The sequence below is a fragment of the Bos taurus genome, chromosome 5 (assembly GCF_002263795.3).
Source record: "Bos taurus isolate L1 Dominette 01449 registration number 42190680 breed Hereford chromosome 5, ARS-UCD2.0, whole genome shotgun sequence".
NCBI lineage: Eukaryota > Metazoa > Chordata > Mammalia > Artiodactyla > Bovidae > Bos > Bos taurus.
In genome coordinates, this window is record NC_037332.1 from 91,803,672 (window position 1) to 91,827,948 (window position 24,277).

General features: G+C 37.7%; 1 protein-coding gene across 5 annotated transcripts in view; it reads right to left on the reverse strand.

Moving 5' to 3' along the window:
• Window positions 1-24,277, reverse strand: part of PIK3C2G (phosphatidylinositol-4-phosphate 3-kinase catalytic subunit type 2 gamma) — a 669,869-nt gene that overhangs the window by 404,945 nt on the left and 240,647 nt on the right. For all 5 annotated transcript variants that reach the window (XM_059886331.1, XM_059886332.1, XM_010805449.4 and 2 more), the window contains one exon: window positions 22,157-22,271. In XM_059886331.1, coding sequence (XP_059742314.1) covers window positions 22,157-22,271 — 115 coding nt within the window. The remainder of the gene's footprint in view (window positions 1-22,156; window positions 22,272-24,277) is intronic.

A 24,277-nucleotide genomic window follows, 5' to 3' on the forward strand; every position in this document is an offset into this window, starting at 1 on the left:
ATGGCGACCCACTCCAGTATTCTTGCCTGGAGAATCCCAGGGACAGAGGAGCCTGGTGGGCTGCCATCTATGGGGTCGAACAGAGTTGGACACGAATGAACTGACTTAGCAGCAACAGCAGCTGAAGAATTTGTATTTGGTACTTCTTTTGGGGCTGCCATGTTTAAAATACTAAATAGTCCTTTTTATGTATGTTAACAATACTAAAAACTATTACTGCACTCAGTAGTTGATATAATTTTTACATGTTTCTTTCAATAATGAATGACCTTATTTAGTATAAGTTCTTTTTTTGGGGAATTGCTTTCAAATGAAGGTATATATAGAATATTCTCATACTGGGACATTTGTTCTAGTACAGTTACTAGCTAGAATCAAATTCAAGTTTGTATATATTATTTTTATTAATTTTTAAACTCAGCAGTGGCCACAGGACTGGAAAAGGTCAGTTTTCATTCCAATCCCAAAGAAAGGCAATGCCAAAGAATGCTCAAACTACTGCACAATTGCACTCATCTCACACGCTAGTAAAGTAATGCTCAAAATTCTCCAAGCCAGGCTTCAGCAATCTGTGAACCATGAACTCTCAGATATTCAAGCTGGTTTTAGAAAATGCAGAGGAACCAGAGATCAAATTGCTAACATTCGGTGGATCATTGAAAAAGCAAGAGGATTCCACAAAAACATCTATTTCTGCTTTATTGACTATGCCAAAGCCTTTGACTGTATGGATCACAATAAACTGTGGAAAATTCTGAAAGAGATGGGGATACCAGACCACCTGACCTGCCTCTTGAGAAACCTGTATGCAGGTCAGGAAGCAACAGTTAGAACTGGACATGGAATAATAGACTGGTTCCAAGTAGGAAAGGAAAAGGAGTACATCAAGGCTGTATATTGTCACCCTGCTTATGTAACTTATATGCAGAGTACATCATGAGAAACGCTGGGCTGGAAGAAGCACAAGCTAGAATCAAGATTGCTGGGAGAAATATCAATAACCTCAGATATGCAGATGACACCACCGTTATGGCAGAAAGTGAAGAAGAACTAAAGAGCCTCTTGAGTAAAGTCAAAGAGGAGAATGAAAAAGTTGGTTTATAGCTCAACATTCAGAAAACTAAGATCATGGCATTGGTCCCATCACTAGATGACAAATAGATGGGGAAACAGTGGAAACAGTGTCAGACTTTATTTTTTGGGGCTCCAAAATCACTGCAGATGGTGACTGCAGCCATGAAATTAAAATACTCTTACTCCATGGAAAGAAACTTGTGACCAACCTACACAGCATATTAAAAAGCAGAGACATTATCTTGTCAACAAAGTCCATCTAGTCAAGGCTATGGTTTTTCCAGTTGTCATGCATGGATGTGAGAGTTGGACTATAAACAAAGCTGAGCACCAAAGAACTGATGCTTTTGAACTGTGGTGTTGGAGAAGACTCTTGAATGTCCCTTGGACTGCAAGGAGATCCAACCAGTCCATCCTAGGGGAGATCAGTCCTGGGTGTTCATTGGAAGGACTGATATTGAAGCTGAAACTCCAATACTTGGCCACCTGATGCAAAGAGCTGACTCATTTGAAAAGACCCTGATGTTGGGAAAGATTGAAGGCAGGAGAATAAGGGGATGGCAGAGGATGAGATGGTTGGATGGCATCACTGACTCAATAGACATGAGTTTGGGTAAACTCCGGGAGTTGGTGATGTACAGAGAGGCCTGACGTGCTGCGGTTCACCGGGTCGCCAAGAGTGAGACACGACTGAGTGACTGAACTGAACTTGACTGAACTGTTTATTAAAGATAGCAACCAAAGTTCATTATAAAATGTTTGGTAGGGTACTTTTAAGGATATTCAAAACTAAATAGAAGTAACTTAGAATACTCTTAATGGATGGTTTATTAAAAAAACATGTTTTCATTATTTTGTGAGACCTCTCAAAGTGATGACATGTTCTTTCTGTGGTCTGACATGGTTCTGTGATTTTACGAGGAAAGCAAAGTATGTAAAAGAGAAATGCACTTTAATCTATTTTTTTTTTTTTTTTTGCTCAAAGTAAGTCTCAAAAATTATAAGAGACTAAATTACAGTACTATAATTCTTAGGCTGTTCTGAATGTGCTGAAACTAATCAATTTGTTCAAGTTTGCTAAACAAAACCTTTAATTTTATTGAGAATAAAAAGACTCATTTTCTCCCCCAGGAATATAGGCAACTGGGCTTTTACTGCTAATGAGTATAATCTATTACCTTAAACTTTATACAGTATTACCTAGTCTTTTTTCCCTGCTAATTAATAGTTTGATTTTTATTTGAATTAAAGGGAACTCCAACTTTTAATCAAATGTTTAAAGAGTAAATTAATACTAATTGTAATGGAACTAGCTAAAACATTTTTTAAATAGAAGTTTTCTTAAGATTATTTAAAAATTCTACTTAGATTTAATTTTTGAAGAGGACTTTCTTAATCTTATCAAAGGAATTCAACATTTTGTTTCCTGGGAGAGGTCAGAAGAGAGAAAAGGGACTCCATAGTAGATAACCAGATCAGACTAATGAATGCTAGTGATGAATCAAGAGGTAGATATTATTTCTTAATTTGATTTAAAACGATGGCAGTTTCAAGGCAAGACTTAATTAATTAACATAAGCTTTCTTTTTCTTTTCTTATATATTTTTAGTACTCTGAGTTCTTGAAATCAAGTCAGTTAAATAGTAAAGAAAAGTTTTGTCATATCTTGTTTAAATCCAGGACTCAAAACTTGGTCATAACTGCAAGCAGTAGGTCCAAGCACAATTTCAAGGAAGACTGTTCACTCTCCTTATGTAGCACTTGTGGTCCACTATTAAAAATGTAGTCATGATATATTTAACAGAAACATTTAGGTGCAGCAAATTTTATTTTTTCACACAGAAGTTCATAAGGAAAATTGCTTTTTAAGTTGAATTAGAAAGCAAGCCAGCAAGACTTTTGAGAAAAGAATTTGCTCAAATCACATAGATTAGGAGTAAGAAACAAAAACCTGCACTCTGCAATTGTCAGGCTTTTAGATAATAAAGGAAAGATGATGAAGTAGAATTATACTTCATATATTATTGAGATATATCCATGTCTCTGTATCTATCTATTTATCTTATCTATATGTGTATCTAAACTTCATGTGAGTCTAGGTGAAGGTATAACAAGGTTTACTATCTGGAAATAAAGCAGATACAGGAACATTCTAGGAAACAGTCTTTCTGTCCCTAGGTCTTTTATCTGTGCTGTACCTCACAGAAAAGACAAGGTATTATCATCCCTGACCTCAATACTGCCACTGCATAAGTCCCAGAGGTTCTGTCTACTGGTTAAGACCATGAGAAATAGGGAAATGAGATTACCAAGACACTTCTACTGTGGTAGTTAACTTGGTGGCTAAAACCAGGAAAGTAATGGAAGTTGCTAATATTTTTATTATTTTTCTGTTTAATTTATTCTGACTTTAATTAGCTCATTCAGTATCCATGCCTCATATTGCTCACAACTTTGTTCTACACTACCAACAGCCTATGTTACAATTGATAAAGTTCCAATGCTTTCATTTGCTCTTTGCTCCTGATTTAAAAACTTTGTGAGGCAGTTTTTGAGGAGTATGATACTTGATGCAACTCTCTTTGATGTTAACTGAAGTACCTGGTAAGAATAGCGTGATAGCCATGTGTAAGAGGTCAGGAGCCATCTCATTTGAGAAGAGTTCTGGAGATGAGTTAGTAGAGTGAGTTACTGGATTCTTAAAAGTGCTTCCCAAGAGAAGGAGTGCCAGAGCAAGATTCAACAGAGTGAAAATGCAATACTTTAACTGACAGAAGAGTTTGTCATATACTAGGTTATGATAAGTGGTAAATGGCTGTAAAAATAAGTTAGCTGACTTACTAAAATGGGAATTGTGACTTGCTAGGAAAATTATCTCATTTTTCAACATGTTATGAAGTATAACATTTTGTTTTATTGATTAAATTCAGTATGTGTGCAAGACACTGGTTTTAAAAATGTGTACTTTAGGTGGCGGTCCTAAGATGGCAGAGGGATAGGATGGGGAGACCACTTTCTCCCCTAAAAATTCATTGAAAGATCATTTGAACGCTGAACAAATTTCACAAAACAACATCTGAATGCTAGCAGAGGGCACAAGGCACCCGGAAAGGCAGCCCATTGTCTTCAAAAGGAGGTAGGACAAAATATAAAAGATAAAAAGAGAGACAAAAGGGTTAGGAATGGAGACCTGTCCCAGGGGAGGGAGTCGTGAAGGAGGATAAGTTTCCAAACACCAGCAAACCCTCTCACTGGTGGGTCTATAAGGAGTTTTGGAATCTCAGAGGGCAACATAACTGGGAGGAAAAAAAAAAAAAAATCCCATAGACTACACACCTAACTGCAACTCCCAGTGGAGAAGTAGCCCAGAAGCCCAGATGAACGCATCCACCACCAGCAAGCAGGGGCTGAACAGGGAGGCGCGGGTTGCATTCCACAGGGTAAGGACAGGGCCTGAATGCCCTGAGGACAATCTGAGGAAGCTAATGTGAGATAGCAACCCAAACTGTGGGATAGCCAGAGAGAGAAAAAAAAAAAGAAAGAGAGAGAGAACTTTCCCATGAAAAGCTCTAACCTAAGGCACTGCTGGGAGCCTCACAGAACAAAGGACTGAGCGAATACCAGAGGAGAGCTAGCACACTGCAGACCGGCCCATCTGCCACCAGAGGCAGAGAGGCAGGCGGGTGACAGCTAGAGCTGGAAGGCGAAGGGCAATCTCTACCACAGAGATGACATCCTCTACCAAACTGCGAGCAGACTCCCAGTTGCTAACCAAGTCTTACTGGGATTCTGGACAGGTGACATCTGCCAGGAGGGCCACAGCCAGAGGTCAGCTCTCCAGAGGAGACACATGGCACACCTGAGAGGGCGCTCCCTCTGCGCACCCAGGAAACGAGAGCTGGGACCGGGGAGGTTATAAGATGCACTGCCCACCTGAGGAGAGTGTGCTTACCAAGCACCTGGTCACCTGAGCTGCTCGGACCTGGGAAGGGCACAAAACTCAGGCCCAACTGAGTCTGTGCCTTTGTGGAGTATCTGAGAACCTGAACCTGAGTGCCTTAGACCTGGGAAGTGCCCACAACCCAGGGCCTGCTTTAGACAGTTCCCCTGTAGATCAACCTAGAGCCTGAGCAGTGTAGAGCAGGAAAGCACACATGCCATGAGCAGGGGCAAACCCAGTGTGAGGCCCAGACACTGTGAGTACTCCCCACACATGCCAGTGATATTTGTTTGCAGTGTTCCTCTCTCCCCCCAGCACAACTGAACAAGTGAGCCTAAATAAGTGACTTTCTCCCCCTTGTATCAGGGTGGAAATTAGGCACTGAAGAGACTTGCAAACAGAGGAAGCCAAAGTAAACAAAGAAGAGGGAACTGCTTTGGAAGTGACAGGTGCAACAGATTAAATCCTTGTAGTTAGCACTGACTACATTGGAAGTGGCCTATAGACCTTGAGAAGAAGTATAAGCTGGAACAAGGAACTATTTGAAACTGAACTGATCCATACTGCCCTCAACAGCTCCAGAGAAATTCCTAGATATATTTTACTATTATCATTAAAGTTTTTTTTTTAATTTTTAAGTTCTTTATTGCTCCTTTAATTTTTGTTTTTATAACCTACTATTACCTTGCAAAAAAAAAAAAACCCTATTTTTAAAGCAAATTTCATACTTTTTTAAAAAATAATTTTTTTGATTTTTAAAAAAATATTTTTGAGAGTTTAACCTCTACTCTAGATTTTTAATCTTTGCTTTTTGGTATTTGTTATCAATTCTGTACCTTTAAGAATCCAATCTTTAGTACCCATTTTTACTTAGGAGTGTGATTACTGGCTTGATTGCCCTCCTCCTCTTTTGATTCTCCTTTTCTCCCCCACATCACCTCTATCTTCTCCCTCCCCCTTGTCTTCCCTACCCAACTCTGTGAATCTGTTTGGGTATTCTGGGCTCTGGAGAACACTTAAGGAACTGATTACTGGCCAGATCAGTCTCTATCCTTTTGATCCTCCTCTTCTCCTTGGGGTCACCTCTCTCTCCTTCCTCCCTATGTTCTTCTCTATGTAACTCTGTGAACCTCTCTGGGAGTTCCAGACTGTGTAGAGCACACAGGGAATTGTTTACTGGCTAGATTGCTTTTGCCCCTTTTGATTCCCCCTCTTCTCCTCCTGGTCACTTCTATCTCCCTCCTCCCTCTTCTCTTCTCCATATAACTCAGCGAACCTCTCTGGGTGTCCTTCACTGTGGATAATCTTTTCTCCATTAACCTAGATGTTTTATCATCAGTGTGGTATGGATGGAGAAGTCTTGAGGCTACTGTAAGAATAATACTGAAAACCAGAGGCAGGAGGCTTAAATCCAAAACTTGAGAACACCAGAAAACTCCTGACTCCAGGGAACATTAATTGACAAGAGCTCATCCAAAAGCCTCCATACCTACACTGAAACCAAACTCCACCAAAAGCCAACAAGTTTCAGAGCAAGACATACCGAGCTAATTCTCCAACAACACAGGAACATAACCCTAAGCATTAAAATACAGGTGGCCAAAAGTCACACCAAACCCACAGACACCCCAAAACTCAGTACTGGACACTTCATTGCACTCCATAGAGAAGAGATCCAGCTCCACTCACCAGAACACTGATGCAAGCTTCCCTAATCAGGAAACCTTGACAAGCCACTTGTTCAACCCCACCCACAGGGAGGAACCTCCACAATAAAGAGGAACCACAAATTTCCAGCATACAGAAAGGCCACCCCAAACACAGCAATCTAAACAAGATGAAAGGCAGAGAAATATTCAGCAGGTAAAGGAATATGATAAATGTTCACCAAACCAAACAGAAGAGGAGGAGATAGGGACTCTACCTGAAAAATAATTCAGAATAATGATAGTAAAAATGATCCAAAATCTTGAAAACAAAATGGAGTTACAGATAAATACTCTGGAGACAAGGACTGAGAAGATGCAAGAAAAGTTTAGCAAGGACCTAGAAGAAATAAAAAAGAGTCAGTCAATAATGAATAATGCAATAACTGAGACCAAAAACACTCTGGAGGGAACCAACAGTAGAATAATGGAGGCAGACAATAGGATAAGTGAGGTGGAATATAGAATGGTGGAAATAAATGAAGCAGAGAGGAAAAAAGAAAAAAATTAAAAGAAATAAGGACAACCTCAGAGACTTCTGGGACGATGTCAAATACCCCAACATTCAAATCATAGATGTCCCAGAAGAAGACAAAAATAAAGGCCATGAGAAAATACTTGAGGAGATACTTGAAATACTTGAAATACTTGAAAACATCCCTAAAGTGGGGAAGAAATAGCCACCCAAGTCCAAGAAACCCAGAGAGTCCTAAACAGGATAAACCCAAGGCAAAACACCCCAAGACACATATTAATCAAATTAACGAAGATTGAACACAAAGAACAAATATTAAAAGCAGCAAGGGAAAAACAACAAATAACACACAAGGGGATTCCCATAAGGATATCAGCTGATCTTTGAATAGAAACTCTTCAGGCCAGAAGGGAATGGCAGGACATACTTAAAGTGATGAAAGAGAAAAACCTACAGTGCAGATTACTGTACCCAGCAAGGATCTCATTCAAATATGAAGGAGAAATGAAAAACTTTACAGACAAGCAAAAGCTGAGAAAATTCAGCACCACCAAACCAGCTGTTCAACAAATGCTAAAGGATCTTCTCTAGGCAGGAAAAACAGAAAAGGTGTATAAACTCGAACCAAAAGCAAAAAAGTAAATGGCAACTGGATCATACTTATCAATAATTACCTTAAATGTAAATGGGTTGAATTCCCCAATCAAAAGTCAAAAACTGGCTGAATGGATACAAAAACAAGACCCTTATATATGCTGTCTACAAGAGACCTACCTTAAAACAAGGTACACATACAGACTGAAAGTGAAGGGCTGGAAAAATATATTTCACACAAATGGAGACCAAAAGAAAGCAGGAGTAGCAATACTCATTGGAGAAGGCAATGGCAACCCACTCCAGTACTCTTTTGCCTGGAAAATCCCATGGACAGAGGAACCTGGTAGGCTTCAGTCCATGGGGTCACTAAGAGTTGGACACAACTAAACGAATTCACTTTGACTTTTCACTTTCATGCATTGGAGAAGGAAATGGCAACCCACTCCAGTATTTCTTCCTTCCAAAGAAATCCCAGGGCTGATCTCCTTCAGAATGGACTGGTTGGATCTCCTTGCAGTCCAAGGGACTCTCAAGAGTCTTCTCCAACACCACAGTTCAAAAGCATCAATTCTTTGGTGCTCAGCTTTCTTCACAGTCCAACTCTCACATCCATACATGGGATTCAGTAAACTCTATGCTAAGGGGAAGGTTCATCGCAATACAAGCTTACCTCAAGGAACAAGAGAAAAGCCAAATAACTAACCTAACTCTACACCTAAAGCAACTAGGAAAAGAAGAAATGAGGAGCTCCAGGGTTAGCAGAAAGAAAGAAATCATAAAAATTAGGGCAGAAATAAATGAAAAAGAAACAAAGGAGACCATAGCAAAAATCAACAAAGCTAAAAGCTGATTCTTTGAGAAGATAAATAAAATAGACAAACCACTAGCCAGACTCATCAAGAAAAAAAGAGGAAAGAATCGAATCAAAAAATTAGAAATGAAAATGGAGAAAGCACAACAGACAACACAGAAATACAAAGTATCATAAGAGACAATTATCAGCAATTATATGCCAATAAAATGGACAACTTAGAAGAAATTTACAAATTCTTAGAAAAGTATAACTTTCAAAAACTGAACCAGGAAGAAATAGAAAATCTTAATAGACCCATCACAATCACAGAAATTGAAACTGTAATCAGAAATCTTCCAGCAAACAAAAGCCCAGGACCAGATGGCTTCACAGCTGAATTCTACCAAAAATTTGATGAAGAGCTAAGACTTATCCTACTCAAACTCTTCCAGAAAATTGCAGAGGAAGGTAAATTCCAAAACTTATTCTATGAGGCCACCATCACCCTGCTACCAAAACCAGACAAAGATGTCACACAAAAAAGAAAACTACAGGACAATATCACTGATGAACATAGATGCAAAAATCCTTAACAAAATTCTAGCAAACAGAATCCAACAACATATTAAAAAGATCATACATCATGACCAAATGGGCTCTATCCCAGGGATGCAGGGATTCTTCAATATTCACAAATCAATCAATGTGATACACCATTTTAACAAATTAAAAGATAAAAACCATATGATTATCTCAATAGATGCAGAGAAAGCCTTTGACAAAATTCAACATCTATTTATGATAAAAACCCTCCAGAATGCAAGGATAGAAGGAACATACCTCAACATAATAAAAGCCATATATGATAAACTCACAGCAAACATTTTCCTCAATGGTGAAAATTTGAAAGCATTTCCCCTAAAATCAGGAACAAGACAAGGGTGCCAATTATCACCACTACTATTCAACATAGTTTTGAAAGTTTTAGCCATAGCAATCAAAGAAGAAAAAGAAATAAAAGGAATCCAGACTGGAAAAGAAGAAGTAAAACTCTCAGTGTTTGCAGATGACATGATCCTCTACATAGAAAACCCTAAAGACTCCACCAGAAAATTCCTAGAGCTAATCAGTGAATATCATAAAGTTGCAGGATATAAAATCAACACACAGAAATCCCTTGCATTCCTGTACACTAACAATGAGAAAACAGAAAGATAAATGAAGGAAACAATTCCATTCACCATTACAACAAAAAGAATAACATACTTAGGAATAAATCAACCTAAAGAAACAAGAGACCTATATATAGAAACCTATAAAACACTGATGAAAGAAATCAAAAATGACACAAATAGATGGAGAAATATATCGTGTTCATGGATCAGAAGAATCAATATAGTGAAAAATGAGTATACTACCCAAAGCAATTTATAGATTCAATGCAATCCCTATGAAGCTACCAGCAGTATTTTTCAGAAAACTAGACAAATAATTTCACAATTTGTATGGAAATACAAAAAACCTGGAATAGCCAAAGCAATCTTGAGAAAGAAGAATGGACCTGGAGGAATCAACCTGCCTGACTTCAGGCTATATGACAAAGCTACAGTCATCAAGACAGTATGGTACTGGCACAAAGACAGAAACATAGATCAATGGAACAAAATAGAAAGCCCAGAGATAAATCCACACATTTATGGACACCTTATATTTGACAAAGGAGGCAAGAATATACAATGGAAAAAAGACAATCTCTTTAACAAGTGGTGCTGGGAAAATTGGTCAGCCACTCATAAAAGAATGAAACTATAACATGTGTATAACACCATACACAGAAATAAACTCAAAATGGATTAAAGATGTAAATATAAGACCAGAAACTATAAAACTCCTAGAGGAAAACATAGGCAAACAATCTCTGACATAAATCACAGTAGGATCCTCTATGACCCACCTCTCAGAGTAATGGAAACAAAAGCAAAAATAAACAAATGGGACCTAATTAAACTTAAAAGCTTTTGTACAATGAAGGAAACTATAAGCAAGGTGAGAAGACAGCCTTCAGAATGGGGGAAAATAATAGCAAATGAAGGATCTGACAAAGAATTAATCTCAAAAATATACAAGCCATTCAATTCCAATCAAAAAATGAGCCAAAGAACTGAACAGACATTTCTCCAAAGAAGACATGCAGATGGCTAACAAACACATGAAAAGATGCTCAACATCACTCATTATCAGAGAAATGCAAATCAAAACCACAATGAGGTACCATCTCACGCTGGTCAGAATGGCTGCTATTCAAAAGCCTACAAGAAATAAATGCTGGAGAGGGTGTGGGGAAAAGGGAATCCTCTTACACTGTTGATGGGAATGCAAACTAGTACACCCACTATGGAGGACAGTGTGGAGATTCCTTAGAAAACTGGAGATAGAACTGCCATACGACCCAGCAATCCCACTGCTGGGCTTACACACCAAGGAAACCAGAATTGAAAGAGACACGTGTACCCCAATGTTCATTGCAGCACTATTTACAATAGCTAGGACATGGAAGCAACCTGACAGAAAAATGGATAAGAAAGCTGTGGTACATATATACAATGGAATATTACTCAGCCATTAAAAAGAATACATTTGAATCAGTTCTAATGAGGTGAATGAAACTGGAGCCTATATACAGAGTGAAGTAAGTCAGAAAGCAAAACACCAAAACAGTATACTAACACATATATATGAGCTTCCCTGATGACTCAGATGGTAAAGCATCTGCCTGCAATTCAGGAGACCCAGGTTCAATCCCTAGGTTGGGAAGATTTCCTGGAGAAGGAAATGGAACCCACACCAGTATTCTTGCCTGGAGAATCCCATGGATGGAGGAGCAGGGTAGGCTACAGTCCATTGGGTCGCAATATATGGAATTTAGAAAGATAGTAACAGTGACCCTATATGCAAGACAGCAAAAGAGACACAGATGTGAAGAACAGTCTTTTGGACTCTGTGGGAGAAGGCGAGGGTGGGATGATTTGAGAGAATAGCATTGAAACATGTATATTATCATATGTGAAACAGATCGCCAGTCCAGGTTTGATGTATGAGACAGGGTGCTCAGGGCTGGTGCACTGGGATGACCCCAAGGAATGGGATGGGGAGGGAGGTGGGAGAGGGGTTCAAGATGGGAAACACATGTACACCCATGGCTGATTCATGTCAATGTATGGCAAAAAATACTACAATATTGTAAAGTAATAAGCCTCCAATTAAATTAATTAAAGATAAATGAATAAATAAGTAATAATTTAAAAAATGTGTACTTCATTTTTCATTGAGTCAAAATTCTTAGGTTGCTAATATCCCTGGCCTCGAGAGTCCCTTGACCTGCAAGGAGATCCAACCAGTCCATCCTAAAGGAGATCAGTCCTGAGTGTTCATTTGGAAGGACTGATATTGAAGCTGAAACTCCAATATTTTGGTCACCTGATGTGAAGAGCTGACTCATTTAAGAAGACTCTGATGCTTGGAAAGACTGAGGGCAGGAGGAGAAGGGGACGACAGTGAATGGACGGCATCACCGACTCAATGAACATGAGTTTGGGTAATCTCCGGGAGTTGGTGATGGACAGGGAGGCCTGGCGTGCTGCGATTCATGGGGTTGTAAAGAGTCGGACATGACTGAGCGACTGAACTGAACTGAACTGAACTGAACTAATATCTTGCAACTTGAAACATAAACCACGAACCATTAGTGTGAGCATCACCCAGAAGTCTGTTAAAAGTGAAGTCTCTTCCCTTGACCAAGAAATTCAGAATCTGTTTTTTTATTTTTCAGTTTATTATATTTTAACAACCATAATGCTTTTAATTTATTTAGAACTATGTTTAGAGCTTAAAGCAATCCATATGTAATGAAAGGACTAGTAGAAGCTTAATAAAATTTTACCTTTTAAGTTAAAGATTACTAAAATATAATCCTACATCTCATTTTTAAAGTATAAAAATATATTAAAAATTCAGTTTTTAAAAGGAAAAAAATTGAAGTTAAGGGAGTATAACTTATTTTGCCAAATCAGAGGTGATAGTTACCATGAGTGGGAAAGATTTGTTTTCATGTTACTTATTTGCTTAAACAGACTCAAGATTCCAAAAAGAGAGTTCATTTTAATCTAATCGGAAATTTGGAAATGACAGTTAGAGTCCACTTTTAGTGATTTTGATTTGCCTTTATTTTAGTCAAAGCATTTCTAAGCATATCCTGATTAAAGAAAGTGAACTTTTGTGTATATGTCAGAAAATGAGTGTTCTGTAAGTTATTTATCTTCTACTTGACCAAAATACTCTATGTTGAATTATAAACTCACGTTTAGTGAGTTGTTTACCGCTAGTGCCACCTGGGAAGCCACGTATGGTCGTTATTCATAATGAGGTGTTATCCTGTAAGTTTTGTTTTCAAGTGGCCCGTTATCATGAAAGGAAGCTTTGTAATTGAGTGGGAAGACAGGGCTTCAAAGTCAGATAGATCTGTGCCATCCTGGCTTTGCTGCTTATGATTTTCTGAACTTCAAGGAGTCAGTCAATTTCTTTTAGCCTCATTTTCCCCACATTAAAACAGGAATAATCATGCTTTTCCAATTTTGGAACAAATGGTATTATATGTGAAAACTTTATTAATTGCTCATAAGAGACTTTTAAAAATATTCATTTATTTTAAACTTTTGGCTGTGTTGGGTCTCTTTTTTTGTTGTGTGGGCTTTTCTCTAGTTATGGAGAGCACAGTTGTGGTGCACAGACTTCTCGTTATGGTGGCTTCTCTTGTCGTGGAGCATGGACTCTAGGATGTATGGGTTCCAGCAGTTGTGGCTCATGGGCTCAGCAGTTATGCCTCATGGGCTCTAGAGCACAGGCTCAGTATTTGTGTCACATGGACTTAGTTGCTCCATGGTGTGTGAGATCTTCCTTGACCAAGGATCAAATCCCATGTCTCCTGCATTGACAGCAGATTCTTTACCTCACTGAGCCACAAGGGAAGACCCATTAGAGGCTTTTATAAGTAGACTTTCTTCTTGTTTTCATTGTTATAATTATTATTCTCATTTCAATGCAACTTCCTTACGCATTCCTGCTTTTATCAGAGATTCAGTTTTTCAAATGCATAGTTATCTTTCTTACTATTATTTTTTTTTTTCATTTAATATTTATTTGAGCTCCTGTTGGTCTTTCTGGGAAGGGAGGGTCCTCCTTCAAGGCATTGCTCACCTTTTCTCTGTCTTCTTTTTTGTGTGTATGACTTTTTTTCTTTATTTATTTTTAGCTGAAGGATAGTTACAATTTTGTGTTGGTTTCTGCCATACATCAACGTGGATCAGCCACAGGTATAGTCATCTGTCTTCTTGATCTGTTCCCATGCTCTTGCAGCACCTCACAACTGATACATTCTCTGCCTTCAGTGTTTCCTTCATCATTGGTTCTTTCCCTTCATCTTATTAATATTTTCAGTATCTCTCTTATCCACATTCCCCAAATCTCCAGACTGATTCTCCTCAGGATCTAAAAATCCCATTTTCCTCCAGGCTTTTATCACCACACATTACTTCTGAGAGAGTAGTCTGCTTGAGTTTCTTTTTAACACCTTCCTTTCTCCTTAGCTCGTTGCAATCTTCCTTTTTTTTTCCTCCATTTTATGAAACTTGTTCTTATTTGAATCAACTAATTTCTTAATTGCCAAACTAATGATGATTTATCAGTCCTCATCGAATTTATTTCCAGTATGATGCTGTATTTACTTAGTAATTCAAATTTCTCTTTCCTTCTTGTGAAAGGCAAGTTTTCCAAAGTATTGTACAATTTAAATTGCTTTTTTCCAATTTCCTTTTTCTGCTCTTCTTCCTTCTTTCATTTTTTATACATTAATGTTCTCAAGATCCTTTCTTTTGTCACTTTCTTTACATAGTTGCATGTATCTCTAAGACTTTCATTCCCTCTTAGTGCCAATGATTCCTTAATCTATGCCAGATTCCCTAAATCTGAGCTGTTTTCTCAATATCAGATGTCCCTTGGCACTCACATACTCAGTATGTTTATAACTTGATTAATTATTTTATACCCTACAGAGTGTCACTCACCATCTGGCTCTACAAGGATTGAGTCACTAGCCACTGCAGTCGCTGACCTCCACAACCTGAAAGGAGTTCAGAGAAGGGATAGGAAGAAGACACTCTGTGCTCTAAGGAAACTGGCAGAACTGGCTTTCAGATAGTTAGATATTTTCAGGAGAAATTTTATGAACCCAATTTCTTGCATCTTCCCATACTTAGGTATATTCAGTTCAGTTCAGTTCAGTTGCTCAGTCGTGTCCGACATGTACTGAAGTCTTAAACATATATCTGTGCCTCCTGAATAGCAGTAGTCTTCCACCAAGATGTGTGTTTGATTGCATGTATCCCTTCTCCAAGATCACATATAAACTAATCTCATCTTAACTCTTCAGATCAGTTCCTCCAAGCTAGCTGAGAGGCTGCCTATTGGCTATAGTCCTCAGTACCTGTGTGCATGCTCATTCAGTCATGTCTGACTCTTTGTGACTCCATGGACTTTAGCCCACCATGGAATTTTCCAGGCAAGAATACTGGACTGGGTTGCTATTCACTTCTCCAGGGGCTCTTTCCAACCCAGGGATCGAATACATGTCTTCTGCTTGGCAAGCAGATTCTTTACCACTGCACCACCTGGGAAGCCCACAGTCCCCCCAAATACTGTAACTCACAGCTCTCACATTGTGTGTTTGTATTTCAATCATCACACATTCATTTGCCAAGTTCTGTTAATTCCACCATTTTAATACCCTAGGGAATTTAATACTTTCTGTTTAGCCCCACTGCTGCTACTTTAGGTTAAACTCTGTCATCTTTCATATGTTCTTCTAACTCATTTCCAACCCTCTTTAAAGCATATGTTGTTATTATATGATCACTTAAATACTTCTCTCACCCTCCAGAATAATTTATTTCCTTAATTTCCTGATAGCAAAAAAGACATGTCTATTGCTGATGTTTTGTAAGTAAAAAAAGAATAAATATTACCTTTATTGTAGTTCTTTTTCAAGGAATAGCTACTCTAGCATTTTAGTGTATAAATCTCATTTATTGTATAGGATTACATTTTCATATGTAGGATTTCTATTTATTTTCCAAATAGTAGTATACTTGTTTTAACAAATATTAATATATTAAAATATGGTTTGAAAATATATCTTTTCACCCTTAAAATGTATGATACGTATGTATGTTAGTCACTCAGTCATGTACAATTCTTTGTGGCCTCATGGACCATAGCTTTCCAGGCCCCTCTGTTCATGGAATTCTCCAGTCAAGAATACTGGAGTGGATTGCCATTCCCTTTTCCAAGGGATCTTCCCAACCCAGGGATTGAACCTGGGTCTTCCACGTTTTGGACAGATGCTTTACCATCTGAGCCATCAGGGATATACAAGTTTTCATATCAAGATTTATGATACTGTATTTTCTATTAATTTATAAATTAATATAATGAAATTATTATATATATATAATGAAATATATATAATATAATGAAATTATTATATATATAATGAAACTGTATATAATGAAATTATTTTATCACTGTTGAATACTGATGGAGATTTAGTTTTTTTATTACTATTAGAAATTATTCTATGGTGAATGTAGTATTTTTTAAGTCTTTTTTGTATAATTATGATTGTTTCTTTAGAAATATTTGTAGAAGCAGAATTGCTGGAACACATATATGTTCTTGACACATTTCTATGGATGTCTGACACATTTTTGACAAAATTCCCTTTAGAGAGTGCTCTATCTGTTTAAATTCCCAGCAGCTTTCTGGATTTTGTCCATTTTTGCACTGAATTTCATCATAATAAATATTTTAACAACTTGTTAGGCAAAGATGGCATCTCATTGTTTTAACTGCATGTTTGTCATTAGTTAAACACTAAATACTTTCTTGTTCACTGAATTGCCAGTCACATTCTTAGCTCATTTTTTATCTTGATAATTATTTCTTTAAAAATTTATGCACATTTTATATATTCCAAAGCTGTTATCATTTTGTCATACAGTACTGATTTCTTTCTTCAGTATTTACCCTTTAAATACAAATTACTCATTGACTTTCTTTTGTACCATTTCCTTATTCTTGCTGTTAATCCATGTCTGTTTTTGACCTACAGGTAGTTGGTATATACAAAAACTAATACTGCCCTCACAAAAGGACTTTGTAATAACTAATTACATAGTTTTATGAATTCCTTAGTCAAGGAAGAAGGCAAAGATTATATTTTCAAATCATGTTTGTATCTCAATGATAAACCAGATCACTTGCACACCTGTGTGCCCAGTAGGTGTTGAATTGGAGTACTGTAATTCTCCTGCACACCTATCCTGTAGACCCCTGCAAAACTGCAAATATTTTCCACGCCATGCTCCACCATGAAGAACCATTAGCCATTTTCTGGGTCTTACTCAAGAGCTTTTTTAGTGTTGTTTTATAGTTAAGAGCCAAGGTTATGCAGATAGTCAATCCTGAGTTTGAGTTCAAGCTTGACCCTACCAACTTCCTAGTTGTGTAACCTTGATGAAAGCCTCAGATTCCCATCTGTAAAATGGATCATTATGGTATCTATCACACTGAAACCATAATCACAGAAAACTAGTCAGTCTAATCACACTAGGACCACAGCCTTGTCTAACTCAATGAAACTAAGACATGCCTGTGGGGCCACCCAACATGGGTGGGTCATGGTGGAGAGATCCGACAGAATGTGGTCCCCTGAAGAAGAGAATGGCAAACCACTTCAGTATTCTTGCCTTGAGAACCCCATGAACAGTATGAAAAGGCAAAATGATAGGATACTTAAAGAGGAACTCCCCAGGTTGGTAGGTGCCCAATATGCTACTGGAGATCAGGGGAGAAATAACTCCAGAAAGAATGAAGGGATGGAGCCAAAGCAAAAACAATACCCAGTTGTGGATGTGACTGGTGATAGACACAAGGTCCGATGCTATAAAGAACAATATTGCATAGGAACTTGGAATGTCAGGTCCATGAATCAAGGCTAATTGGAAGTGGTCAAACAGGAGATGGCAAGAGTGAACCTTGACATTCTAGGAATCAGCGAACTGAAATGGACTGGAATGGGTGAATTTAACTCAGATAACCATTATATCTACTACTGCAGGCAGGAATCCCTTAGAAATGGAGTAGCCATCATGGTCAACAAAAGAGTCTGAAATGCTGTACTTGGATGCAATGTTAAAAACAACAGAATGATCTCTGTTCATTTCCAGGGCAAACCATTCAATATCACAGTAATCCAAGTCTATGTCCCAACCAGTAACCCTGAAGAAGCTGATGTTGAACTGTTCTATGAAGACCTACAAGACCTCTTAGAACTAACATCCCAAAAGATGTCCTTTTCATCATAGGGGACTGGAACACAAAAGGAAGTCAAGAAACACCTGGAGTAACAGGCAAATTTGGCCTTGGAGTACAGAATGAAGCAGGACAAAGGCTAATAGAGTTTTGCCAAGAGAACGCACTGGTCATAGCAAACACCCTCTTCCAACAACACAAGAGAAGACTCTACATATGGACATCACCAGATGGTCAACACCAAAATCAGATTGATTATATTCTTTGCAGCCAAAGATGGAGAAGCTCTATAGAGTCAGCCAAAACAAGACCGGGAGCTGACTGTGGCTCAGATCATGAACTCCTTATTGCCAAATTCAGACTTAAATTGAAGAAAGTAGGGAAAACCACTAGACCATTCAGGTATGACCTAAATAAAATCCCGTATGATTATACAATGGAAGTGAGAAATAGATTTAAGGGACTAGATCTAATAGATAGAGTGCTTGATGAACTATGGACGGAGGTTCATGACATTGTATAGGAGACAGGGATCAAGACCATCCCCATGGAAAAGAAATGCAAACCAGCAAAATGGCTGGCTGGGGAGGCCTTACAAATAGCTGTGAAAAGAAGAGAAGCAAAAGCACAGGAAAAAAGGAAAGATATAAGCATCTGAATGCAGAGTTCCAAAGAATAGCAAGAAGAGATAAGAAAGCCTTCCTCAGCAATTAATGCAAAGAAATAGAGGAAAACAACAGAATGGGAAAGACTAGAGATCTCTTCAAGAAAATTAGAGATACCAAGGGAATATTTCATGCAAAGATGGGCTCGATAAAGGACAGAAATGGTATGGACCTAACAGAAGCAGAAGATATTAAGAATAGGTGACAAGAAAACACAGAAGAACTGTACAAAAAAGATCTTCATGACCAAGATAATAATGATGGTGTGATCACTGACCTAGAGGCAGACATCCTGGAATGTGAAGTCAAGTGGGCCTTAGAAAGCATCACTACGAACAAAGCTGGTGGAGATGATGGAATTGCAGTTAAGCTATTTCAAATCCTGAAAGATGATGCTGTGAAAGTGCTGCATTCAATATGCCAGCAAATTTAGAAAACTCAGCAGTGGCCACAGCACTGAAAAAGATCAGTTTTCATTCCTATCCCAAAGAAAGGCAATGCCAAAGAATGCTCAAACTGCCGCACAATTGTACTCATCTCACATGCTAGTAAAGTAATGCTCAAAATTCTCCAAGCCAGGTTTCAGCAATATATGAACCATGAACTTCCAGATGTTCAAGCTGGTTTTAGAAAAAGCAAAGGAATCAGAGATCAAATTGTCAACATCCGCTGGATCATGGAAAAAGCAAGAGAGTTCCAGAAAAACATCTATTTCTGCCTTATTGACTATGCCAAAGCCTTTGACTGTGTGGGTCACAATAAACTGTGGAAAATTCTGAAAGAGATGGAAATACCAGGCCACCTGACCCGCCTATTGAGCAACCTGTATGCAGGTCAGAAGCAACAGTTAGAACTGGACATGGAACAACAGACTGGTTCCAAATAGGAAAAGGAATACGTCAAGGCTGTATATTTGCACCCTGCTTATTTAACTTCTATGCAGAGTACATCATGAGAAACGCTGGCTGGAAGAAGCCCAAGCTGGAATCAAGATTGCCAGGAGAAATATCAATAACCTCAGATATGCAGATGACACCACCCTTATGGCAGAAAGTGAAGAGGAACTAAAAGCCTCTTGATAAAAGAGAAAGAGGAGAGTGAAAAAGTTGGCTTAAAGCTCAACTTTCAGAAAACGAAGATCATGGCATCTGGTCCCATCACTTCATGGGAAACAGTGGAAACAGTGCCAGACTTTATTTTTTGGGGCTCCAAAATCACTGCAGATGGTGACTGCAGCCATGAAATTAAAAGATGCTTACTCCTTGGAAGGAAAGTTATGACCAACCTAGATAGCATATTGAAAAGCAGAGACATTACTTTGCCAACAAAGGTCCATCTAGTCAAGGCTATGGTTTTTCCAGTGGTCATGTATGGATGTGAGAGTTGGACTGTGAAGAGAGCTGAGCGCTAAATAATTAATGCTTTTGAACTGTAGTGTTGGAGAAGACTCTTGAGAGTCCCTTGGACTGCAAGGAGATCCAACCAGTCCTTTCTAAAGAAGATTGGTCTTGGGTGTTCTTTGGAAGGAATGATGCTAAAGCTGAAACTCCAGTACTTTGGCCACCTGATGGGAAGAGTTGACTCATTGGAAAAGAGTCTGATGCTGGGAGGGATTGGGGGCATGAGGAGAAGGGGACGACAGAGGATGAGATTGCTGGATGGCATCATCGACTCGATGGTCGTGTGTCTGAGTGAAGTCCGGGAGTTGGTTATTGACAGGGAGGCCTGGCGTGCTGCAATTCATGGGGACTCAAAGAGTTGGACAAGACTGAGTGACTGAACTGAACTCAACTTATGATATCTGTCTCTTTGGTATGTTATGAGACTTAGATGTTTACCTTATTTGAGACAAGGGCATCATTAGCACTTGATTAATGATTACTATTATTTTAATATTATCATTGCAATCAAAGTTAGTTAGGTACTTCAGATGAATTGTAATACTGTAACTGTTAGAGTTTGAATTATTACTTATTGCATCATTAAATTATTAAATGTTTTCTGTGTTCCCTCTACAGAGAAATAAGAACAGATATCCAAGTCTTTAAGGATGTATTTTTATTTTATTTTTTCTTTAATTTTTTTTAAGTCAATAACTTTATTTTTTTTAACTTGTTTGTTCTTATTTTTTTAATTTAATTTTATTTTTTAACTTTACAACATTGCATTGATTTTGCCGTATATCAAAATGAATCTGCCACATGTATTTTTAAGATAAATTATGTAAGAATACATGAAAAAAATTTGAATGAAATACATATGCCTTTAGCTATTAGAAAGAATAGTAAGAATATTCTGCTTATTAATGTAGTCATATCAGTCCTGATAGGCTATTATTCTTAAATAGTAAGCAAATTCCAGATATGTACATATCCTTCAATTTCCTTTAGATAATAACTAACTCTAATTAACCTACACAAATCTTGGCAACTTTCCTATCTTAATAAACCCAGGTAAATGAATTTTAATAAAATAGTATAAAAACACTAAAAAATCTATTATGTTTATATTAACAAGAAAAAAAAGAATAAAATTATTTTGTTGTAACTGGGAATAAAGAAAGGAGAATAATCCGTCTTAAAAATCATTCACAGTTAACATTGCACAATAAAGGAAAATCACCCACAAGATATTTTCAAGCCTATTTATGGTGGAATAGCAATGACAGTGGCAATAGGTGTCTCAAAAGAAATACGAAGTAAAAATGTTGTCAATCTTTAGGTACTTATAGAAACACAATGAGGAAATATAAATACCAGGAGAGAAATAACGCGATAGCAGGAGAGAAATATTAGTATTTTCTTGCTTAAGGTTGTGTTATGTTTTCAAATTTGGTCTTTAGGGAACTTTAGGACAATAGTTATTGTGGTACATTAAGAAGAGGTAAGTTTTTTTTTTTTCTATCAAATAAGTATATGCAGTTGACATACATGAGAATAGACTTTTCTAACTATTTTACTGAGCTCCCTAAATAAAGAATTGAAGAAAGTATTTTAAAATTTAGTCTTTTATGAAAATGTTATAATTGTCATACTCAAACACTCTGTGATTTTGAAATGTATTTAAACAGCATGCTAATATTGTTCTGACTCAAAAAAATTACTTATTGCAAAAAATTTATTGTTTAAATTGTGATCAGTCCTACTAAGCTTTGTCACAAATAAGATAACTTGTGTTGCCCAAGATTTTCTTGATTTCAGAACTCAAAGTCGCATGTCTGGGGGGCAGCCTCAGTCCGAACAGACTGAGATAGTTGGTCACCCTAGTTACAGGTCACTTAAATACACATTGCCATATATACACAAAATACAAAGTCAAACCAAGAATAAGACTGTTAGTACGACACAAAATTTTAAATTCACCTTTAAGTGAGCAAAATTGATCATGAACAGAGTATTTGCACAGTCTGATTAAAAGCAAAGAAAGAAATGCTGCTTAATATAGATGAACAATGATCAAAATTTACCTTAATAAGATACTTACTTTTGTAAAAATTCTTCATGGCCACATATACTTAAGAGATGATCTCTGGGGAATAACTGGTCATTCATGCAAAAATGTAGAATTTCGGCAATTAGGTCTTTGACAAGATAATTAGCTAAAAACAGGATTGAATAATAAAATGTTAATAAGAGCTCATTATATATTGGCTAAGTAAAAGATTTTGAGCACAAAAAATGATGCATGCATTATGAACTGTTATAACTGTCTAGCTCCATCAAGAGGAATTAAAATGAGATACGCTACACTTACTGATCTGATTATATTTGGAGATTTTTTTAAAGTATTCTTTGCATTTTCTTTGATCACTGTCTTCATATAATCTAACAGAGCTAGGTATTTCATTTCTCATTCTGAAAACTTTGGTAATGGTAGCTTCTGCATAAAAAAAAAAAAAAATGTTCTGCTGTGGTTATCCTTAGAGATTTGAGAGATGCCAAAGAGATTACTGAGTGAATGCTAGGTGGCAAGCCAGGAGTCTAACCCAAATATGGCAGCTTCTAAAGCTGGTGCTCTTAATAATTTTGAGTGTTCACACCTTATCATTCTTCCTTTCCTGTATAGAATCACCCCAGATTCTGTCTTGGACAGCATTATAATAACCTTGAAGGACATGCACTCTTTTTCTTCACCTTCCCTAGAACTCAAAAGTGTCAGCATATTATAGGGTAAAAACCCTTTGCCGTCTCATATTCACATTCTACAATATCCCCCCATAGTGACACACACACACCATTTAATTATGTTTACTTATGAAACATTTTCTATTTATAGATGATAAAGAGGGATTCATTTATTATCATATATAATAATAGTTAGCAATTAGAGACAAAGGAACCTGTTGGGCTACAATCCATGGGCCCGCAGAGAGTTGGACATGACTGAGGGGACCAAGCACACATAGCCAAAAATGCTTTCAATGTGATCTTGAATGAAAGTAGGTACAACAGATTGTACTGATGATCTTTATTGAAGATTTGAACAGCATACTGCAAATCCTCAATTGCACTTACTCAAGGCTGTATATTGTTACCCTGCTTATTTAACTTATATGAAGAGTACATTATGAGAAAAGCTGGGCTGGAAGAAGCACAAGCTGGAATCAACATTGCCAGGAGAAATATCAATAACCTCAGATACGCAGATGACATCACCCTTATGGCAGAAAGTGAAGAGGAACTAAAAAGCCTCTTGATGAAAGTGAAAGAGGAGAGTGAAAAAGTTGGCTTAAAGCTCAACATTCAGAAAACGAAGATCATGGCATCTGGTCCCATCACTTCATGGTAAATAGATGGGGAAACAGTGGAAGCAATGTCAGACTTTATTTTTGGGGGCTCCAAAATCACTGCAGATGGTGACTGCAGCCATGAAATTAAAAGATGCCTACTCCTTGGAAGGAAAGTTATGACCAACCTAGATAGCATATTGAAAAGCAGAGACATTACTTTGCCAACAAAGGTCCATCTAGTCAAGGCTATGTTTTTTCCAGTGGTCATGTATGGTTGTGAGAGTTGGACTGTGAAGAGAGCTGAGCGCTAAAGAATTAATGCTTTTGAGCTGTGGTGTTGGAGAAGACTCTTGAGAGTCCCTTGGACTGCAAGGAGATCCAACCAGTCCTTTCTAAAGGAGATCGGTCTTGGGTGTTCTTTGGAAGGGATGATGCTAAAGCTGAAACTCCAGTACTTTGGCCACCTGATGGGAAGAGTTGACTCATTGGAAAAGAGTCTGATGCTGGGAGGGATTGGTGACAGGAGGAGAAGGGGACGACAGAGGATGAGATGGCTGGATGGCATCAATGACTCGATGGACGTGAGTTTGAGTGAACTCCGGGAGTTGGTGATGGACAGGGAGGCCTGGCGTGCTGCGATTCATGGGGTCGCAAAGAGTCAGACACGACTAAGTGACTGAACTGAACTGAACTGAAGTTGAGTTTTGCTTATAATTATGTGTTTACATTGATGTGACTTCTTTTATGGCCAAACTATTGGGAAAGGTTTTTGTCACAGACTGGCTAACAAAACATAGTATAAATGGTATTATTGAACTTTCCATGAAGAAAAAAAGGAAGCATATAATGCTGGATTTAAAAGTGTATTTTATGGG